The 14,984-nt window shown below is 42.8% G+C and overlaps 1 protein-coding gene across 2 annotated transcripts in view; it reads right to left on the bottom strand.

Moving 5' to 3' along the window:
- The window catches only part of wu:fj29h11 (uncharacterized), a 67,054-nt gene that overhangs the window by 40,098 nt on the left and 11,972 nt on the right, over positions 1-14,984 (bottom strand). For both annotated transcript variants that reach the window (XM_061708156.1, XM_061708157.1), the window contains exons 5-20: positions 13,795-13,914; positions 13,512-13,709; positions 13,218-13,358; positions 11,707-11,967; positions 8,886-9,066; positions 8,626-8,792; positions 8,398-8,538; positions 7,425-7,603; positions 6,255-6,427; positions 4,840-5,064; positions 4,607-4,716; positions 1,753-1,968; positions 1,267-1,381; positions 929-1,154; positions 689-836; positions 303-480 (exon numbers count right to left, since the gene is read on the bottom strand). In XM_061708156.1, the coding sequence (XP_061564140.1) occupies positions 303-480; positions 689-836; positions 929-1,154; positions 1,267-1,381; positions 1,753-1,968; positions 4,607-4,716; positions 4,840-5,064; positions 6,255-6,427; positions 7,425-7,603; positions 8,398-8,538; positions 8,626-8,792; positions 8,886-9,066; positions 11,707-11,967; positions 13,218-13,358; positions 13,512-13,709; positions 13,795-13,914 (2,779 nt within the window). The remainder of the gene's footprint in view (positions 1-302; positions 481-688; positions 837-928; positions 1,155-1,266; positions 1,382-1,752; positions 1,969-4,606; positions 4,717-4,839; positions 5,065-6,254; positions 6,428-7,424; positions 7,604-8,397; positions 8,539-8,625; positions 8,793-8,885; positions 9,067-11,706; positions 11,968-13,217; positions 13,359-13,511; positions 13,710-13,794; positions 13,915-14,984) is intronic.

The raw sequence follows: 14,984 nt of genomic DNA on the forward strand, positions 1-14,984 counted from the left end.
ATCTCAGCTCTGGAGGTGCTGATTCTCATCACCGCTGCTTCACACATAAACACCAACCACTCCAGCGAGAGATGAATTCCAGTCTAAAACATCAGGTTAAAGGTAATTAATATCTGTTGGTATCAGTGGTCGTGATCTCTTTCCCTCTTCTCCAATGTCAAATATTCATCTACCAAACCAGTGAAGCAAAAAAAAAGTCACTCTGCATGTACTCTTAAACACACCGTTAGTCCTTATCCTAATGAAAAAGATTGTTAACGTCTAACTACAACAAGCGGATCTGCTGCTGATGACGTCATTACCGATGTATCCATATTTGTGTTTGCCCTTGGTGCTGCGGCCCACGTCACAGATGGCCTTGATGTTCTCCTTCTGGAAGCCGCTCTCGTTGTTGAGGACGGTGATGCAGTCTCTCTCCACCACGAAGGCCAGCGCTGGAACCACACCGTTGTGCGACGGGTAACTGTTGTCATCGGCGTTCTGGGGGACGGAGAGCGAGGAGGTTAGAAGAAGGCTCAGACGGAGAACCACCGTACTGGGAATCCTTTTATGGAATTTCAGCTTCAGATAACTTAATTAACACCAAATATATTCCAGTTATCTGTTTCCATTTGAAATTATGTTGTAACTCAGTGTTTTTTACGAGTTCTGGCCTCATTTTTCGCGGCGTAAGGAGACAGCCAGTCACCTGAATGAGCTCCAGGACGAAGTGCGTGTCTTTGCTGTAGAGTTCAGTGGAGAGTCGGTCCAAGCTGCGGCCCAGTCTCTCCTGGTGAACCTGCATCAGCTTCTGGCCTTCTGGAGTCAACTCCACCCCGACGCCAAACTCACTCTTCCTGCATGAAGGAGAGGTCAGCTTTAGTTTGAACGAGAAAAACATTCAAACAAAACAAAATCGACAGAGTGAATATGAGTAATGACGGCAAACCTGATGTCTTCAATTATGGATTTGTGGAAGTGGGCCGAGGTCTCTGACTGGCAGCCGGCAGCATCGTTGTCATCAGGGTCCGACTTCTCGGGCTGATCCTCAGCCTGCCCACCGTCTGCTTCACTGCTGATGTCTGACGTCTCTCCGTTGGGAAGGTCGGCCAGCTCGTACAGCTGCGCATCGTCGTCTTCCTCCTCACTGTCAATGGTTCGGTCACCATTAACCACTGGAGAAGACAGAAATGAAGAGAGGAACACATTAGGTGCGATCCTGGGTTCATCAAAACAAGAACCTTGTGAATGAAACCGTCTGGATTCCTTTGATCCTCTTTCAGTCACCTTGCTGTGAGTTCAGGTTGTGTAAGCTGCTGTCCATCACGTCATCTTCCAGGAAATCATCTTCACTCGTATTCAGAGCCGACAGACTGCTGCTCTCAGAATCTATCAAGTTAGACTGAAGCCAAAGAAATAAGTATAATCAGAAGACAGTTGTGTTTCAGATTTCAGAGAGGTTACCGTCCATCTTGCTCAGGGTGGCAGGGGTCAACCTTCCCGGCAGATAACAGCTGAACACATCTGCAGCTCATCACAGGCCTATAAACTATAAACTTAGTAGAAATGTCTACACTTTACATGATTTTTAGTTTCCACACACTTCAAGAGGTGAAAGAAGATACGCATGAGCCTGTGATGGACAAGAGGCAGGTAGACCTGAGACCCCCCCGCTCTAAAGAGTTCACAGTCACCTCCTTAAAGCGGTGTGTGTTTATTTATACACGTTTGACAAAGCGATGTTTTCATATTCTTCCACATGTGTCTTCTCACCTTGTTTAGGTCCACAGGGGCCCCGTATGCAGTATAGTTTTGGCCCTGAGGCGGACTCAGCTTTTTCTGGTAGTCCCTGACCCAGTCGGTGATGCCCAGGAGGATCCCCAGGCGATGCAGGCAGTTCAGGTATCTGGGCTCCGACTGAGCCACTGTGATCAGGACCTCTTTGGACTTGGCCTGGCCCAGGACACGGGAGAAAGGCTCCAAGAACACCTGGACGTCACAGGGAGTCAGAGACACAGGCGCCGGTTCTTAGTAACAAGGGAAACTGATTTTGATAAACCTGTACATAACCTCTTTGCTGGACAAGTTTCACGACAGCTCACTTTAAAGTACTGACAACAGCAAAGAAATGAAAGTCTAGACACAAAAAGCAATGCAGCTGTACTTTGGATCTTAAGACATTTAGGCCCAATCCCAATTCTCCTTCACTCGCCCTTCTTTTCTCCACTCGCACTTCTTTTCTTCCCTAACCCCTAAAAAAGAAGGGGGAGATTTTAGGGCACTTAAAATCTAGGGCACTTGGCCCAGGTGCCTGTCCCAATTCTCCTACTCCCCCTCGTTTTCATCCCTACCCTGATCAGGAAGCAGAGAGCCAAAAGCTGTTTTAATTTCAGCTGTAGCGCTGTTATGGCACTTTATTAAGTTTTAATATTTTTTCAGGTATAAAGGTAACCTTTAAGATCCGCAACCGGGGCTCAGTTTCGAGATTTCTGTCTGCCGGCTCCGGAGCTTGGGTCCGCGTTAAATCGACGCAGAGCCTACGGCGTAGGGTACGGCGTACGGCGTACGGCGCGCGTCGCCGCGTACATCGACGCAAAGCTTACGGTGTAGGTTACGTAACCTACGCCGTAGGCTCTGCGTTGGTGTAACGTGGAACCATAAATCCCTTTATTCTGGCGTGATCTTCGGCAACTTTATCTGAAAGTGTGTAAATTACCCAGATAACAGCTGGATTACTTTGTGGTTTCTGAAAACTATTATATCAGAAACATCCAAAACAAATCTGACGAGTCACAGGATTATTTCTCTATATTTCTCTGAGACGAGTCTGCCTGTTTGCCTTCGGTCGGCGAGTCAAATCGACGCAGAGCCTACGGCGTAGGTTACGTAGCCTACGGCGTAACCTAACAGACTTTACTCCGGCGCGATCTTAGCGAACAACGGACAAAAAAGGGATTATGTACATTCACTGAGTGAATATTATGAAAGTAAAATATTGGTTTGTAATGAGAAATGTAATCAAAACGCATTTTTATGCAGAAACTAACTCAAAATATTGATTTTATTCACAAAAAAATAAGAAATGTCCGCCATGTTCTTTTTTTTATTCAGTCCGCAAATGACGACGAAAAGCATTCTGGGAGATTTTCATACCCCCTCGCTCGCCAAGTCAGCATCTGAAATCCCTCGATTTGAAGGGGCTATTCTCAGCCCCTAGCCCTCGTTATGCCGCCTCCCCCTTGGTGAAAAGAGGAATTGGGACACCACTACCTTCACGGGAACGCGCAAAAGTTAGGGTTAGTGAAGAAAACGAGGGCGAGCGGTTCAATTGGGACGCAGCCTTAAAACCACTGATCTGTTTGCAAGGAAGCACAGGTTGATTTTCTACTTCCAGCCGATCTATTGACAACATCAAGTTACCAACTATTCTATCAAAATTCTATCAAAACAAAGAAAAATTAGCTCAATCATCTCATTATCTACTGCTTCTTATCTACAAGTAAATGCTACAGAGTAAATGATGTTATATGATTTCCTTTCAATAATAATCTGCAGTCATGTGCCAAAGTTTGAACCATCTTTTTTAAATCATACATATTTTTGTGGGGGGCGCTCTATTAAGGGCTGTCCGGTCTCTGTATGATCGAAGCAGGAGTCTGGTTCGCATTGTAAGTAAGTCAGACTTGTTCCCGGTGCTTGTTGGACTCCGGCAGGGCTGCCCTTTGTCACCGGTCCTGTTCATAATCTTTATGGACAGGATTTCTAGGCGCATCCAGGGGCCGAAGGGGTTCCGGTTTGGGAACCACAGGATTTCGTCTCTGCTTTTTGCAGATGATGTTGTCCTGTTGGCTTCATCGGACCGGGACCTCCAGCATGTGCTGGGGCGGTTTGAGGCCGAGTGCGACGCGGCAGGGATGAGAATCAGCACCTCCAAAACCGAGGCCATGGTTCTCCACCGGGAAAGGGTGGCGTGCCTTCTCCGGGTGGGTGGGGAAGTCCTGCCTCAGGTGGAGGAGTTCAAGTATCACGGGGTCTTGTTCACGAGTGAGGGGAACGATGGAGCGGGAGATTGACAGACGGATCGGTGCAGCGTCCGCAGTTATGCGGTCGATGTACTGGACCGTCGTGGTGAAGAGGGAGCTGAGTCGAAAGGCGAAGCTCTCGATTTACCGGTCAATCTAGGCCCCTACCCTCACCTATGGTCATGAACTTTGGGTAGTGACCGAAAGGACAAGATCGCGGATACAAGCGGCCGAGATGAGTTTCCTATCAGACAAAAATAAGCTGAAAGGGAAAGAAAATCTAAATAGATTTGAAGCGATTGCTTATGTCGTTCCCTATTGGCCTCGTGTCAACACAATTGCTATAATTTTGGGCTTCTGCTCAGGATTGATGATTAGTGGCCCCAAGCTGCATGTTATCGGTAGCTGCATGTTACCCAGATGCTGTTTTTGCTTTTTGGCCTTATTTCTGTTACATAAATAAGGGCACGGTTGCATTTGCCTGATACTAAGATCCACTAGGATAAGACAATTTGTCTTATGCTTTCACACACGAGAAACATGGGAATATAAGAAGTGGTACAAAGTCTTGCATGTGACTTTCCTGCGTAGGAGCAGTGACTTACCTGCTGCAGAAGAGCTTGGCAGGTTCTGGTGGGAATTCGTGTCAAGCAGTCCAGAAGGAATTTGGCGACTCTTCTGTAACCCGCCGTATCATATTCAGCCTGGGGCAGATCTAAAAACATGCACGTTATTTTGGTGATGATACTGTTGAGCTTCCTCTGGACTGCATTATTCCAGCTGAAGAAATGTCCCTGCTATCATTTAAAATTCAAATAAACCCTGGCGGCATCGCTACCTTCTTCGGCCACGGCCGTTGCCAGAGAGCGCTCCATGTGATTGGCCAGCAGGGCTGTGGGGGCGTTGTCTATACCGTCCGCGACCACCATGGACACGAGATGCCCCGCGGCGCCGATGGGGTTGAGGGCTGAGACGGAGCTGGAGAAGTGTTTCTCTCCTGTGTCTGTGGTGATCCTGAGCAGCAGACCTGGAGTCACCTCCAACGCTGCCAGACCTGTGCTGGCTGAGACAGAGACACATACGACTCACAGAAACTATTTCTTACTAAATCAATTTACACACCCAACAGCTGGAACAGTTAATGAATTAAAAGGTCAATATGGATAAAACCGACAAGCTAGATAAAATCTCCCTTTATCCATTTTTGTCATTGTTATGTTTAATTTTGTGGTCTAACTGGTTTAAATGCCTTTGATGCTACTTTTGATTTTAGTCCAGTAAACCAACCTTAAATAAACATTTACTGAACAATAAGATTGATAATGTATAACAGGTCTTTAGGATGGATTTGAATTCAGATGTTTCTTGAGATTTTGGGCTGAAACTGTTTATAAACCACAGCACTGTGCTAACGAAAGAACTGATTTACACGTGACGCATTAGACTTAGCTGCAGATAAAATCAACAAAAACCAGCAAATCAAGTGTCTAAGTTCATAATATCTGCTTTTTAGAAGAAAACAGGGCAAATCCTTCAAATATAATGGTTGTGAACCTAAAGGGAAAACTTCCACAGTGAGGTGATCTGGCCGTAACATTTTCTGACATGATTTGAGTTGATTTGTCCCCTAAAATCAATATCAGGTTACTCTGTGATCAGGTTTGTCTTGCAGAGAAACATTTACACATGAAACCAGCGGGAACAAAGAGTCACTGATTGGTTGCTGAGTTTTGAAGGTGATGTGAATTATATGCGATGGTCTTCACGCTCATTAAATCCCACTTCAGGTTAAAGTTGTTAGTCGGGTCTATCTACCATCATTAGGAAAACTGGTAATCATCCTCCTGTACAGTTCCAGTCAAGTGCAACATCACTTCCCAGACTTCTCTGTCAATGCGCACTTACAAGTCCCTGTACATCTCAACTCAGCTCAACTAAAAAGAGAAATGTTGCATAAAAGAAAATTCCCCAAATCCCAAACTGAAGAAGTGCTGTAAAGAAGAAAAGGCCATAGTCATACAGGAAGTGACTGTTGAGGTGGAACTAAGAGCTAAGGAATCGTGGGGGTACTTAAGATTTACCACATAATTGGTATTTTCTTTTTAGTTATATTTTTGTTCAATAATAATGGTACTGGTAATGACTTCACAGAAACAGAAAATGGCTGGTTGATCAGGTTCATTTTGTCCTCCATGATGCAATATTGTGTGATGAAAAGAAAACTATAAATAGTAGAGAAAGGCAGATTCTCACCTGCGTTTTTTTCAATGAAATCTTTGAGGGAGCCATGAACGGGTTTAAAGATCAGCTCCCACAGACTCCAGTCGCTTAAATCCTCCAGCAGGGGGCAGGAGAGCAGGCTGGCCAGAGCCTGGGCCTTGGACACCTCGCCCAGGCGCCCCACCGACTCAGAGCCACAGTCAGCACTGGAAGGAGAACCAACGTAGATTAACTATTGCATGTTTATCCCAGCTTCATTAAAACTGAGGATCCATATAAGCAGTACTCGAGTTGTAAAAAGAATTCAGGGGGGATGGTGGATTTTATCATATGGGGACAGATAATTTGTGCTGATTACAAATAATATAATATATTACAAATAATAGCAGTGACAAAAACACCTGCAGAAATACTGCAGGAATGACATAGTAGCAGTTAAATGCAGCCTTCTGTAAACTTTAAATATCCACTGGCCTTACATCTAATACATCAAAACACAACAATAAAAAACAGTTTTCTGAACTTATCAATATGACTCTGTCCTTCACAGGATAAGTAAAATGGATCACTGCAAAAACTCAAAATCTTAACAAGAATATTTGTCTTATTTCTAGTTAAAATGTCTCATTTTAGTAAAAAAAAAATCTCATTACACTTAAAACAAGACTCATCACTGGAAAAAACAACAATTTTCCCCGGTTTCAAGTAGATTTTCACTTAAAATAAGTAGAAAAATCTGCCAGTGGAACAAGATTTTTTTGCTTGTAATGAGAGGATAAATTAATATAAATCCCACTGGCAGATTTTCCTACTTATTTCAAGTGAAAATTTACTTGAAACAGGTGAAAATTGTCAAATAAGTTATTTTTCTGGTCTTATTTTTCTGGTGATGACTCTAAATGTTGAAATAGCAGTAAACATTCATTGATGAAATGATATAAGGGATGGAAAGGGGGGATGTCAATTTTACAGGGGGGATGATTTTGACTGTTTTTATTTCGGGGGGGGATGCCATCCCCCCTCATCCCCCCTCAACTCGAGTACTGCATATAAGGGAGTTCAAAGGTTTAAATAATTAATCATTTAAATGGTTGAAAATGATTTTTGAGCTCTCAAACAGCAGTTTTGATGGTTCTTTGTTAACTTTCTGGTTGTTTGTTTCTAAATCGACTAAAGAGACGTCTGTCTGGGAACAAAGCCGACCTTGTCTTGCTGAATTTGGCCAGCAGGGCTGACTCGTAGAAGACTGGGCTGATTCCCCCTCCGGCCAGCTCCCTCTGCCGCTGGACGAGGCCGACCAGCATGTGCAGGGCGCCGAAGCCCAGGTCCCGACTGTCCCGGAGTCTGTAGTGGGACCTCAGCGCCGACTCAATCTGAGAAAGCTGCGGGACGAGGAGAAGTTAACGCTCCCTTCTGGTTTCAGGGAAGAGCATTCTAACTATTACACTAGTCTTAAGAAGATCTACCTGTTACAAAAAAGATTTGTCAGAAGTGTCACGTTTTCAAATGCATTTGTTCAGTCTTTGCCAATTTTTCATAAGCTTAAGCTCTTAAAAATGTATGACATAAACACAATTCAAATTTGTACTTTTGTCTATAAAACCAGATTTAGGAGAGATCTTTTGCCTGAGTGTTTTGATAATTCTTTCACTCTGAATTCTGATGTTCATCAATATAGTACCAGGCAAGCCAATTATATCCATCTGCCTAAGAATCTCACCACAAGGGGTCAGTTTCTGCTGAAGTATCATGGTGCAGAGCTGTGGAATAGTCATCAACACGTGGTAAACATCTCTCCATCTTTGTCAATATTTAAAACAAATTTAAAACAATTTCTGGTTTCATTATATTCAAATGATAAAATTGTTTGCTGACCTTTTTGTTTGTTTCTGATCATTTATTTCTTTGTATGAGTTGTAAATATGCACATGTGTGTATGTGCATATGAGGAAGGGGGTATTGGGTGGGGAGGGGGGGTGTAAAGTGTTGATTATAATTATTTGTATGTTTAAGAGGGGAGGATCGCTTATAAGCCCGTCGGGCTTCATGATCTTTCCTGCACATTTTATCTTTGTTTTTTTTTCTGTTCTTTTTTTCGATGCTTGTATGTTTGTAAGTGCAAACAAATAAACATAAACATAAACATAAAGCATGTTGCTTAGCATCTACGACTCACTTCATCTGGATCCGTGGAGGATACGTGGCCGCACTGTTTGATGAATTCAAACACGTCCTGTCTGCTGGGCCTGAATCCAGTCCCAGCCACATCCATGTTGTTTCCCAGGATGATAAAAGAGCCAAGCATCTCCTGCAGCATCTGCACAGCACCAGAGAGAGGCGAGTGTGAACAATGTGGGCTGCTGTCCAATCATATCACGTCAAAAAATAGAAATGAAAGCAGCACCTGCATGTGCTTCACCAGGAAGTCCAGGAAAGTGCCTTGCTCTAAAGCGAGGAAATCTTTGACGTGGAACTGTTTGGTCAGCTTCTTCTCCAGAGTAGCCATGTGGGCCAGAGTGACGGCTGAGCTCTGAGCACCCAGGCCGTCTCGGACACTCTGCTTCACTTTAGCTGCGAGACACACGGCAGACGTGTCAGTGTGGACAAGATCTCATCAGACAAACATAAGACCAACGGCAGAAACATTCATTCAGATGGAGGAACCTTCGCTGGGGAGGGGTTTGGAGTCTCTGTCTGCAGCTTTCGTCGCTTCTGAGCCTTTGGAGGCCTTGTCTTTGGGCACAATGTCTTGTGGAACGGCCAGCGAGCCTCCGCAGATGGCCAGCTGAAACAGAGCCCTGGCCAGACGGTCGTTGGACACCTGAGCCAGGAAGCTCTCCACGTGCTGCGTTGGAAACCAATAAAGCTGCGTGTCATTAAACATTCCCGTGATGTAATCTCTGAATAGACGCACAAAACAAGCACACCCCTGTTTCCCTGCCAAAGCAAACACTGACTCCAGTGTGTTTCATCTGGCCAACATTCATGCATGACGTGAGCGCGTCACACGGCTGGAACAGCAAAGCAATTACGTCCTATAAACTTATATTGCTGATATGGCTGCGCACGCCCTTTTCCCTCCAGTATTTCCTTTCTATAAATGAAGCGTGTCAAACTTCTACACCCCTGTGCCATGCACAATTAGCTGGAACATTATGAGCAATGACAGGTGAAATGAAAACCAAGAATTAGCTCATTATAATGTCACTTGGCAGCAGCTGGGGTATATTAGGCAGCAAGGGAGCAAGTTGACGTGTTGGACGCGGAAATATGGGCAAGCTTGAGGGTCGGATGGATTCTGATGAGAGAAACATCGTCTCTAACCCTGTCTGCAGCAGTTGAGGCAACTAAAAGTGCTCCCAGGAAGGAAGAACTACCTTGATACCATATGAACTATGGGCCCCCACCTATAAGCTTTCCTAGCTTCCTTGGGGGACCCATTCACTCTACCCACTTAATTTGATTGTATTATTATAACTATTATTATGGTATTGTGAATAAATTCAAACTTCAAACTTCAAAGACTGTCTCATCAATGCACAGATTACTTTGGTAATACTGTATTTGACCCGGTCTTTGTACGTTTTGACCGTATAGAAACGTAATTCTCGTCAGTTGTGTGAAATAAGACCTGGAAAAAGGCATTGTTGCATAGAATTGTCAAATTGGTTTAATTCATCGTACAAATTGTTTCAGATTACTTTTTTGGATACTTTATTTTATTTTTGGATACTTTATTTTATTTTACTTTTATTTTTTTATTTGTTTGTACTCTGTGGATTATACTGTTCGTCTGTTGAGCATGTTCTGTGTCTGGTATAGTCTGTTATACAATCAGCCTGTCTGATTGTCTTTGTTCTCTCTTGATTATTTTTAATTTGGCTCTACTTACTTTACTGTTTATCAGTATTACTCTTAAATTTATGTTTTTATCATTTTAGGTCCGTGCAGCCTGCTTAATTGTTTTTTTAAAATGTTTTGTTGTCGTTTTTTTTATTGTATGACTGCACTGTACTGTATTTTTATGTTCAGGACCCCAGGAAGACTAGAGGCACATTTGTGTGCTTCTAATGGGGATCCTTAAATAAACTAAACTAAATAAACTAAAATACTGTATTTGACTCGGTCTTTGTACGTTTCGGCCGTATAGAAATGTAATTCTTGCCATTGTAAGAATGAGATGTACCTGCTGTACTCTACTGCCCTTACTTTTGAACAACTTGCCCTTTTTATTATTTTACCTCTGTTCTTATCATTTTATTTAATTGTATTTGTTATTTACTGTTTAATTGTGTCTTGTTGCTTTTAATGTTGATGTAAAGCACTTTGTATTACCTTGTGTTGAATTGTGCTATACAAATAAACTTGCCTTGCCAATATAGGTTTGGAGTCAAACAGCAGGAGGCTGATATTTATTTAGATATTGGGAAAGCTGGCTGCATGTGCATTTCTGACCTGGGGAGGTCATGGCACCAGCAGGCAGCATGGTGGTTTGTTTAGTGTTCTGCTGGGAGAACCTGGGTCCTGCCTGCAGAATACATGTTAGGATATCCTCAGCGTCACGTCACAGTGATCAGCTGAAATGTCATCATGTCTCAGCAAACCGCTGTCAAATACACAGATGACTGAATTTATCCCTAACGCAGAGTCCAGTCACCCTACAGGTGAAACATGTTTCAGCTCCTTGTATTGGGAGTGGTAGTCTAGTGGCTGCAGAGGTGGGTTTGGGTCTGGAGGACCCAGGAATGGCAACCAAGATGATCCATCCTGGGCCCCTGAGCAAGGCTCTTAAACCTAATTGCTCCCCGGGCAAAATGGTGTGTTTGTTCTCTCAGATTTAAGTCGCTTTGGATAAAAGCGTCTGCTAAATGACAGTAGTAGTGTATTCTCAATTTTTTGGTCATTATTCACAATTTGTGGCCCTAGGTTTTGATCCATGAAGTCTTGCCTCGCAACACCACGTCCCGATGGTAGTTTTGGTGGAAAAAGACATTATTAAACATGGAGCTCCTAATGCTACGGCTGACTCATCTCTCAATTACATGTTGGAAAATGAATGGAGCCACCTGAATGTTATAGAAAGGAGCATTTTAACAGTGATGACCTCACAGTTACACATGAACAGGATCCATTCCTCAGAGGAGAGCTAATCCCACAAGTTGGTGAAGCAGGAAGGTGGCATTATGAGTTTAATCTCAACTTTAACGTGTAAAATCCAACTTCTTTCCTGCATTTTCATCAAGGATTAGGAGATGATGGATGACACCTTTTTTAATGAGAAGTGGAGAGCAGCCCTGAAGCTTCTTGTAGGTTTAGTGGAATTAAATCCCCATAGTTGTTGGAAGAGTATTAAGGACAAAAGATTACCACACAACCATGAAGCTGCCAAGAAAATATTCAAGACTGTGATTTAGCAACTTCCTCTGATGCATTTGAGCAGACAACGGATCTGTTAATAGAGCGCATGTTATCATCTGGCACCCACCTTGGCCATTCTGGGACTGAACACTCCTGCAGCGTTCGATAACACTTCCAGCACGACGTCGGACGCCAGCACGGAGGCGTACTTCTTCCTCAAATCCATGCTTCCTGCAGCGGAGAAGACGCCTGCGCCTCGCAGGGACTCTAAAACGCTCTTCTTGACTTTCCTCATGCGATCGAGCGTCTCCTCCTCCAGCTCCTTCTGGATGATGTCTCTGGAGCGGTCCAGGATCTGGTGCTCTTCACGCTTCACCTTTGACAGTGTCTTCAAATGACACAGAAGTAAAAGTATTAATGCAGCATGCCATGAAATCATTTCTCTGACATACAAGCAAAGCAGTTTTTACATACTGTGGATAATATTTTCCAAAGGGCTGCATGTATAGACTGAACAGGATAAGCCCTAGCACTAAGCCCTGTGGGACACCGGAAGTCCACTTTCATCCCATTTCTAAATGATATCCAGGTATCTGTGAACCTTAGCCAACAAGAAGTACTTTTACTACATAGGGGGGTTTTAAATACAATATGACAGTAATGACATCATGTATATTTTGACTTCTTAAATTTGATTTTGTTACTGTACCTATTTTTTAAGCATTTCTCCTGTGTGGGCTATTTAAATCCATATGAATATAAACACAAGGTTTCGACTACTTCAATATAAGTGGTTAATGAGAATGCACATAACCTCAGTTAAAACACCATATGAATGTTTGAATGAGATAGAAACATTATTTCACTGCTTATGGGAATGTTTCAGATCCAAAACATCTGGAAGGATGTTATAAATTGTTTGTCAGAGATGTTTAATGCTAAAGTCCCCCTAAATGCCAAACTTTGTGTGCTTGGAATATACCCAAGGAACTTCCTACAAACATCAAAGCAATATACAGTCCAGGCCAGAAGAGCTATTGCATTATGTTGGAAAAGTATGGATAATCCTACATTGAAGATGTGGATAAGGGAGCTTTCTAACTCTATTGGACTGGAAAGACTAACGTACATTGCTAAGGGAAAACGGAAAGACTTTGTCGACTCTGGGAACCATGTATGAACATTATGACAGATGAAAGTGCAAGATTTACCTGAAAAAAACTTGTAAATATTGTGGAGAATATAATTTTTATTTATTTTATTTTATTTTTTAATTTTACATTTCATTTATTTATTATATTTTTCCTCCCCATTCCTTAATCCAATATGATTATTTATGTTTGTATTGAGAATGGTGCAAGTTAAATGTATATATGCTTGTGATTGACCAAAATAAATATTAACTAACTATGTGTCTGTGTAATGTATGCGTAATGTTGTATGTTTGAAAAAATGTAAAAAACCACAATAAACATATTGTGGAAAAAAAAATCCATGTGAATAAGCGTGGTGCTCTCACAGGAACTCACCATCACAGCAAAAAAAATTAATAAAAAAAAAACAAGGAGCATTTGCTTTCGTTGGGTAATTAGTAATCATTTCACCATCCTGAATGTTTCAAAATCTCCGGGCTCTTACCGATATGGGCAGGCCAAAGCCAGTTATCCTGATGCCAAGCTCGTACGGAGAATCACAGTTGTAGTTGTCGGCCAGATACTTCAAGAACTCAGGCGGGTCCACTTTTTGGTTGCCCTGCTTCCTCCTATATTGGTTAAGGTGCTAAACAAAAGAAACAAAACACAAAGTTACATCATTATTAACACAGAAGCTTGTGCGGTAAGAGCAAAACCATCCCCATTTCTCAATTTTGAGGATAAAAATGACTACATCTGCACTTCTTTTAGAGCAATCTCGTGTTGTGTCTCGTGCTACCTTTAGGATGTCGACGGTTTCGATCTCCCGGATGTCATCATCCTTTGTGTTGCTGTCCATTTTGAACAAGCGGTATATGTTGGGTAGTTTGCACAGAGGCCCGAGGTTCAGCTCCTCGTAGTGTTTCTTGTTCTTCAGGCCGGCCAGCGACTGGCCCAGCTCGTACAGCGTACAAATGGATGTCACTGCCTCAGTGGACTGACAGAGAGACAGAAAAGGTTCTCAGTGCAGAAACTTAACTCTCAGAAAACAACAATTTGATAGCAAACGTACACGTTCCTACCTCTATGAACATATTGACCTCTCTTATGAGGTACTGTAGGTCTTTAAGAGCTGGTAAGTTCCAGTGTTTTAGCTTTCCAGGGTCCAAAGAGGGAATGGTCCTGTGCACTCGGGATATCACCTGAATGCAGGAGTCAGAAGACAATACCATACATGTTAAACACCGGCCTGTTTTACAATAAAATGATAGCTTGTGTCAGTCAGAGCCCGTCTGCTGGGATACAGTTCACCCCCTCTAATACATGAAAACCCCAGAGTACACTTTTATAACTAGCTCTTTGTCTCATCAATCAAACCCTGCAAGCCGCAGATCTCCTCGTCTCGTTATCAATATACTTGACAACAGTCTCGTGAAGTAGCTGGGTGTCAAATGAATGGGGGCGCCGGAAGACGGAAACGCACAGATGAAAAACCTGCTTTTTTGTGGGGAGGGGGGATATCTGCTACATAAACTGTTTGTGTTGTGTTTGGAGCTGATAAATCTCTAATCAAAGAATTTAGAATAAACTGGACGTACAAATGAAACTCCTGACAGTTAAAAACACATCTGGGGTCACATCAGACGACATTCCCAAAACCCAAATAAAGTGTGGCTGATGTTAGAGGTGGTTTATGGGATGGATGGAAGAGAAATTGAAAGCAGACATGAAAAACTGCTCCAAAGTTATTGTTAAACAAGTTGTTGTTCCTCTGAGGCTGCAGCTTTCCTGAGTTTAAAGACCTGGGGCCTCATTTATAAAGCTTGCGTGCGCACAAAACAGGGCTTGAAAGATGTGCACGCCACCTTCTACGCAAAGGTTGGGATTTATAAAAAGAAACTTAACGGGAAAATGTGCGTATCTCTGCGCAAACTTTGATCATGGTAGAAAGTGGGCGTGTAGAGGGCGGGATATGAGGCAAATTCACCTGCGCAACCTTCCAGGTGGACTGTGATTTATAAAGAGAACATTGCATGCAGGTGTGCGTGCACACAGTTTTATAAATCAAATTTTTTGAGCGCACGTACACTTTTAGTATGAATCCTAGGCACTCTTTTATAAATGAGGCCCCTGGCAAAGACCAGATGATACTTTTATTTATTTATTTATTTATTTTCTGAATCTTTTTGACAATTGCTATGTACAACTTTTTCATTCATGGTTCTCTTCCAGCTGATGAGTTCGTGCTGGTGACCATTGTTAATGCAACAGC

The sequence above is a fragment of the Cololabis saira genome, chromosome 19 (genome assembly GCF_033807715.1).
Source record: "Cololabis saira isolate AMF1-May2022 chromosome 19, fColSai1.1, whole genome shotgun sequence".
Classification (NCBI taxonomy): Eukaryota; Metazoa; Chordata; class Actinopteri; order Beloniformes; family Belonidae; genus Cololabis; species Cololabis saira.